Source organism: Cupressus sempervirens, chromosome 2 (assembly GCF_028749045.1).
Source record: "Cupressus sempervirens isolate cs-2001-9-10 chromosome 2, ASM2874904v1, whole genome shotgun sequence".
Lineage (NCBI taxonomy): Eukaryota > Viridiplantae > Streptophyta > Pinopsida > Cupressales > Cupressaceae > Cupressus > Cupressus sempervirens.
Window position 1 is genome coordinate 281,191,943 of NC_143119.1, and position 7,706 is coordinate 281,199,648.

The following is a 7,706-nucleotide window of genomic DNA, read 5'->3' on the forward strand; positions in this document are numbered from 1 at the left end:
TAAAAGCTTATTCAACTTAGGTATCTAAGTGTTCTATCTAGATTCCTTAAGATTAAGCTCTGTTCTAGAGATAATCTTTAAAAGCTTATTCAACTTAGGTATCTAGGTGTTCTATCTAGATTCCTTAAGATTAAGCTTCATTCTAGAGATAGCCTTTAAAAGCTTATTCAATTTAGGTATCTAGGTGTTCTATCTAGATCTCTTAAGATTAAGCTTCGTTCTAGAGATAATCTTTAAAAGTTTATCAATTGGTCTCTATATCATTAATCTCGGAACCAATCTTATCAACTCTAGGTATCTAGGTGTTCTATCTGGATTTCTTCAGATTAAGCTCCATTCTGGAGATAATCTTTAAAAGCTTATTAATTGGTTTTTGCGTCATCAAATTGCAGAATCAATCTCATTTCTTGATCTATGCATCATGCTTTCTGATTTTTTTTGAATTGAACATGTTGCTCGCACATTCATTCAAAGAGGGGCAAAATGTAATACCCCAAAATTGGCTCATTGCCATATTAACCAATTCTAGTCTATTTTGATCAACCCTAAAGTCTTATTTTAATAGGCAATTCTTATTTTGATTTTTGCTACTTGACTTGATTGTCAAATGCAAGAAACCCTAATCTGCATTAGTCATGCTACTTAATTCCTAAAGTATTGACTCAAATTAGTCACATTAAACCTATTGATTAAGATTTGATTTAATTTGAAGTGTATAATTAAATTAAATTGTCTCCTAAGGCTAATGTACTAAGGAATTAAAAATATTTAATTTAATAATTATGCTCACTTTAATTAATTGAACAAGATTATTCAATTAATTGAAATATGTATTTAATGAGGTCATATCTCACCATATTAAATTAAATAATCTCTTCAAAATCTTCTCTTCAGTTCCAAAATGGAAACTCTGAGTGAATTGTCTCTCGAATTGGAATTAATTTAGTTAACTTGTTTTCACACTCATGAAAAGCTCAATTAACTACTCATCACACTCAGATCTGAAATAGTTAAGTTCACCTACACAAGGAAGTTTCCATTTCAACTGAATCTTCTCTTTGATCTTAACCATTCATCACAATTAATCTTGATTGTTGATGGATTTCGAGATTTCTATATAAGAGGCTCCTAATTCCTCATTACGGGGGTTAGAATTTGAATTGCATTGAATTGTTGTCGTACTAAGCATTCATTTGCTTTCTAGCTTTCATATTGCTTGGCATCTTAAATTATCATTTAGATTAAAATGCAATCATTTAGTTTAATTTTCTTTAATTGTTATTAGATTAATCACATTCTAATTTAGATTAAATGCATTTTCATATACTTGCATAAAAATCCTTCATTCTAGAAAGGTTTGGTTGCTTGCTCCACGGTCTGAGAGCGTATAGGCAAAATCCTTACAGTTAGAAGGCAACAAGTTGCTCTATCGGGCATCTTCGATAAACGAATCCATCTTTATTCCAAGATTACTCTACAAATAACGACCATGTTGAAGTGTGTGTGAGGTTCAAAGGCCCACAATCTACACATACAAAACTAAGTTGTTAATTTTTTTAAGAAAATAAAATGGTTTACAATTATAAATATTTTAATGATGACTATAAATCAACTTTCCTCCCATGAGTAGAGTGAGAAGATTGAGAAGATCCAAGTTCTCATTCAATCTAAATTTTGACTTCAATGATGACACAAAAGAAGGTGGTTAAAAAGGAGGAGGAAGACAGAGAACAAAATGAAACAATAGGAAATGGAGAAGGTAAGACAAAGAGAGAAGAAGTAGGGGCAAAAGAAAAATAAAAAGAAGCATATTAAACAAAATTAAGAGAACGAGATATTTATTCTATTAGTGTAAACATTGAACTTCTTTTAGACATGAGTGGTAGTTCTTGAAAGTATTGAGTTTTTTTAAAGTTGTGTGTAAGTTTAAAAGAGCATCAAAGATAAGTTGAGATTCTTGGTGTTTGAGACTAACTTTCAAAATTAATAATTAATCACCAAAGAATGAACTTTTAAATTATAATCCTTCATATATAAAAGAACATCACTCATTCTTAATCTTCTATAATTTAAATATATAAAAATAATTACCAAATAAACATATCTCCTCTCAATTTTTTTTTTATATATTAGAAATAAGAGTTTCAACCTCTCAATTTTTATAAATAATTTCTATTGTAATTATTAAAAAGAACGGATCAGATATTAATTTAGTATAAAGATATTCATAAAGAGTTGAAACATGTTGATAAAAAAATAGGTATACCAAAAAATATACATTCAAAGATATCAAAGAATTTATTAATACATTTTTCAGAAGAATATAAATCCTTCGTGGACCCCCTAGTGGTACTACAGCTCTCCACCAGCGGCTGTGAAGTTTGGAGCAGAGATCGATTTTCTGGTGAAATGAATGTGTAGAAATATGCAAAATCAATTGCACGAGTGTGCAGGTGGGCACTGATATTGTAGAGGTCCTGAAACAGAGCATCCCCTTCACAAATCCCACATGAAAACAGGGCCCTGCCCTTCCCTTGGCGACGTCACTGCGTCAGGTAACGGGAAATTGATGACATTGAAGAGCTGATTGCAGTCTAAATCCGTCAACAAAGAATCCCACAATGCAGGGTCGAACTCCTCTGGTTGAACTTCAATGGCGTCACTCGAATCTTTCGTCGTTTCGGGAACAAGGGACGATCTTGACGGCGAAACAATCTTCTCAGTCAGATCACCGGCGTGAGGAATTCCGGCCACAGCATAATTGGCTGCGGCCAGTTGAATTTGTTGAGGGGAAAGAGACGACGCAGAAGGAATGGCGGGAATGGAATTGGGGAAATTGAATTTAGCACGAGGTCCCCGAAGGCAATAAGTGGCGGCGTCGAAAGCACGGGCTGCCTGCTCGGCGGTTTCGTACGAGCCCAGCCAAATTCTGCCTTTGCAGTTGGGAATTCTCACTTCAGAAACCCATTTTCCCCATTTCCTCTGTCGAACTCCCTTAAAGTGCCGCTTCTTTGGATTGCCTGCGGATTTTATGTGGGATTTTCTCATATTTGGTAGGCGCAATGAATCCATCACGGGTTTCACTATAAATTTGGCGCCGTAATTTGAAGTCAGAGTATTACTTGGTGCGAAATGTTGGGTAGTGAGATTGAGTCGTGATGAAGAAATGAAAAAGCGTGAAGGTAGAAGAATATATAGCGCCGCTAAAGTGAGCTGAGGAAGTTTCTAGAGGCCGCGAAACGCGTGGGAGTGGCAGCTGCTAGATGTTTGTAGAAGAAAAGATGTTGGACGGTGTTTAAAGGCAACAGTGACTTCACAGCTAAAAAGGACTTCAGACGGGTAAATAATGTGTTCCCACTCCGGAAGCGGAGAAGAAAGGACTGGCGGTCCCGCGGATTACTCCCTTTGTTTTTTTTCAATACAACTGGATTACATTTCTAGATCGGTATATGTGGACTGTAGTACTTATAGTGAGTACGATATGTTGTCGAAGTTTCCCTCACAACGTAATGGGAATTTTCGTTCAATTAGGGCCCGTTTGGTTGCAAGCATAGGAATGGAGAATAGGAATGGAATATTGGGAATAGGAATGGAAATGGAAAATAGTAATCCCATTCTTGTTTGGTTCACTTGGAATTCGATTAGGAATATGTTAATCCCTCGTTTGGTTGTACACAATTGGAATTGGAATAAGATTAAATTTATTTTTTATTTTTTATTTTTTATATTCAAATTGGTTAATTTTTATTTTTTTAATTTTTTTTATTTATTTAAATTGATAAAGATATTTAATATATTAATTTTTTTTAAACAAATAGATATAATAATAATAAATGTTATACATAATAAAATACTCATGAAACTAGTAAAATCCGTTCATAATTTATATACAAAAATATAAAAGACTTAGTACAAAACAACATTTTCAGTACTTAGTCCTCGTTATCATAATTAAGTACAAAACAACGAAATGGTCATTTCAGTACTACAATTATAACCAACATAACCAATAGTGCAATTATAACAGTTAGAACATAATTAAGTCTGCGGTGAAACATGATTTCGGCTTTCGCCATGGACCCAATCTCTCTGGCAGTAGTCTCTCTAACCATGCACATCTTGCAACCATTCATTTCATCTTCTCTAGATTTTGATGCAGTCGATGTAGATGGGCCAACATCGACCCACTAAAAGTATCCGCAACCGTCCTCACCCTACATACGGAAACAACATTAGCTTGCCACAATAATTTTGATATCACATAAAATTAAATAAATAAATAAGTAGTGAAAACCTTTCATTTATTTGGACAACAGATAAATTTACGTCTAGGATTATTCTCAGTGCGTGAGGTCTTCATTAAAACAGGGCCAGCACCACAAGTACATATTGGCAAAGAAGCCATCGACCTTATATAAATAATGAACAAATAGCGAATTAGCAAATAAATTTCAATAGGTTGTCAATAACATTTATGAAAATAGATAGTTGTAGAATGCTAGGAACATCAACAAGACCCTTGTAACAATTACAAGCTTGGACAAATGTTTTGCCTTTCCACTAATACAGAATCTAAATACTGGTTAATGTTTGAAAGATAGTTCTAACTTTGTTTTTCTTTGTTTCTGTTGTGTTTAGGGGATTCCAAGGATCATTTCGCTGGATGATAGCGCAAAAATGAACCTGATACAATGAGATGTTGTAGAAGTGGAATCTCTTTGTGGAAAGAAAACAGTTAAAACCTTATAACAAGTCCCCATACAATATTTTATATATATTAGAGAAAGAATTGAAAAATAAGCATATATAAACATTATTATAACAAAAATCATATTTTCATAAATTGATTGCTGATAAACTTGCTCTACTTAGGAAAAAAAAAATATGCAAGCATTCTATCATAATTAACTGGTGTATCATCCAAAAGTAAAAATCCAATCAAAATAAATCAAAGAAACAGTATTCCCGGTGTATATGTACATTCATATATACTATCTTAGAAATTGAAATCCATGCTTACAAAATATGTCCATAGCGTGGCACAAAAGGCACAAAGCATATATCATCTTGAAGAAGCTAGAATGGCATATAATATTACAACTAAAAATCTTAAGACAGTATGGAATTAGGCTTGTATTTATAGCAGTCCTAACTGATAGAGAAAAACAACACAACAATATAATAGAAATCAACTCTTGCTGTAGAGAAAATACCGTAGTATTTTATATATATTTTACATACCAATGAACAACATTAAGCATATGAAAATCTCCAACATTAAGCAATGAACAACATTATATATATTTTACATACCAATGAACAACATTAAGCATATGAAAATCTCTAACATTAAGTAATGAACAACATTATATATATTCTACATACCAATGAACAGCATTAAGCATATGAAAATCTCCAACATTAAGCAATGAACAACATTATATATATTTTACATACCAATGAACAACATTAGGCATATGAAAATCTCCAACATTGAGCAATGAACAACATTATATATATTTTACATACCAATGAACAACATTAAGCATATGAAAAACATAGGTCCAACATGGAGACAATCTCCACATCTCCACATGGTGAGATGTTTCTCCTCATTATAGCTTCAACTTCTAATCATATACAAACCCAAAATGTCCAATACACACAAACATACATGAAGCTCAGATCATGTCATTTTAGTGCTTCAGATTTGGTATCACTGAAAAGTATGCTAGTGCCATGTTATATCAGTCATGTCTAAACATTTTCTTGTCTAATAGCTCTAATCCTTTTCTTAACTATTACTCAACATCTATTCTATACCTATAAAAAGATTTAGGGTCCTTTCAAAACCCTTCTTATTCGATTAAAAACACATGCATATTTCTGATTGTTGCAAGTGTTCATTTTTTTTTTTTTTTTGCAGTCTTCTATGGCTTTCTTCCATGATAAAAGTGTCACACTTGGAACCCTAATTGGTCTGAAACCTAACCACAGTACACAGTATGCAAGAAACATTGTACATCCTGAAGATCACATGGATGTCAATGCAAGAAGACCAAGGGATGTATACAGTATACAGTACCCCAAGATACATATAAAAAATTAAGCATATATAAACTCCACTTTAACAACGAACAATATTTCAGTTGCTTACAATAGATATCCGTAGTCAGCAAAAATTTCACAAATCATAAAATGAAATGAAGAAGCTACAAGCATGAGGTCTTCATTAAACACAATGCCAACAACAAGGATTTGCAAAATAGGATAACATGATAAATCCGATATATTTTGATTACTTCAAACAGATTGTAGGTTCATATAGTCTCAAAAATTAGGATCTCCTCAATGGTCGAGTATTTGAACACAAGTATTTATAATGTAGATGTATAAAAATTTTTATTACAATAAGCACAAAATTCTCCAATTAAAGTGCTGGAAAATCATATAACACCTCCAAATTTATATCTAATATATACTACCCTCTCCTCTTCAGTCATCTCTATGAACACCCAGGCTTTTGTAGGCTCAGAAGTAAAATAGTCATATGCCACAATTATTGTTTGTGGACTAAGTCCAGGCATGGCTTTAAGGGCAGCATATGCACTTGATATATCACGCTTTGTTTCCCTTTTATCGACGTTAACATTGTGAGCCCTACCCATTCCCTCATCTATATTATGGATACTTTCACATATGGCATCTAAACAAGTAGCCATGCTTGCCTTTCTTTTCTTTGGCCTCCTTGTTGATGGCGTAGATGGATTTTGTCTAACAGATGGAGTAGAACTGTTTGCATTCTGAAAATCATCATCAAAATCTGGAGTATCATCCATAGGCATATTGAAATCTCCATCATTGTCAAGATCAACAGCCTCATCAAGTATGTGTTCTCCGGTCTCCTGAGCTGTTGCAGCTACATTTCCTTCAGCCATGTCATTTCCAACAATGGTTGCTAACTCATTGAAATAGGTGAACGGTTGTCTCTTGTATACTCTAGCATTTTTGAAATCTTTTCTCTACATGATGGAAAATTGAAGGAATCAGATATGCCTTTCATTGCAATTGATAAAGCAATATATAACTTACTTTAAAAATGTCTAAAACATTACCTTCAGCAACTCCTCCCAGACACTATCATCAGCGTCCACACATTGTGTACTTTCATTCCATGCAAATCCACTCATGTTTCTCAGCTCTTTCATCATTCTATAACTTTGTTTCCATGTTTTTAATTTGTTCTTAAAGTTATCCCTTATAAGATTCAAATTCATCTCTTCATTGAACTTCTTTTCTACTGCAGTCCAAGCTATTTTTTTAAACCCCCCTTCAGCTTTTCTTCCTAGCTGAATTTGCTCAAGGAGCAAATCTATCATTTTTCTCTCCATCTCTTTCGTCCACACAACTTTGGGGATTTTAGTGGAAGAAGCAACTGTAGTAACACGAACTTCCTCTTCCATTCTTGTTAAGAGATGAGTGAACTACATATTCAACAATCTAATGTGAACTGCAAAACTTCATTAAAAAAATCAGTTATAAAAAATCTAATCTTTGAAATTCCTTTCAACCATAATCTTTGAAATTCCTTTCAACCATAATTTGGTAATAGAACTTCAGTTTTGAAAGAATCCCCACTATTTTTATAAGGCTGCAATGGAGATAAGCATCAAAAAACTTGTAAGCCCAAGTTGTAGAACATATAA

At 33.2% G+C, this 7,706-nt stretch overlaps 2 protein-coding genes across 2 annotated transcripts; both read right to left on the minus strand.

Moving 5' to 3' along the window:
* Window positions 1-2,245: 2,245 nt before the first annotated feature.
* LOC149572147 (ethylene-responsive transcription factor ERF015-like) lies at window positions 2,246-3,151 on the minus strand. Its single transcript, XM_089810623.1, has one exon. The coding sequence runs from the start codon at window positions 3,070-3,072 to the stop codon at window positions 2,497-2,499; it is 576 nt and encodes a 191-aa protein (XP_089666749.1). The 5' UTR covers window positions 3,073-3,151; the 3' UTR covers window positions 2,246-2,496.
* Window positions 3,152-6,446: 3,295 nt separating this feature from the next.
* Window positions 6,447-7,463, minus strand: LOC149572148 (uncharacterized). Its single transcript, XM_089815783.1, has 2 exons — window positions 7,116-7,463; window positions 6,447-7,022 (listed from the first exon to the last, which is right to left on the minus strand). The coding sequence occupies exons 1-2, from the start codon at window positions 7,461-7,463 to the stop codon at window positions 6,447-6,449; spliced, it is 924 nt and encodes a 307-aa protein (XP_089671909.1).
* Between the last annotated feature and the right edge of the window lie 243 nt (window positions 7,464-7,706).

Excerpts from the sequence above, each read along its gene's own strand:
- LOC149572147 (XM_089810623.1), bottom strand. The coding sequence starts at position 3,072 with ATGGATTCATTGCGCCTACCAAATATGAGAAAATCCCACATAAAATCC.
- LOC149572148 (XM_089815783.1), bottom strand. The coding sequence starts at position 7,463 with ATGGAAGAGGAAGTTCGTGTTACTACAGTTGCTTCTTCCACTAAAATC. Across the intron at positions 7,023-7,115 it reads TCTGGGAGGAGTTGCTGAAG|AGAAAAGATTTCAAAAATGC; the intron begins GTAATGTTTTAG and ends TCCATCATGTAG.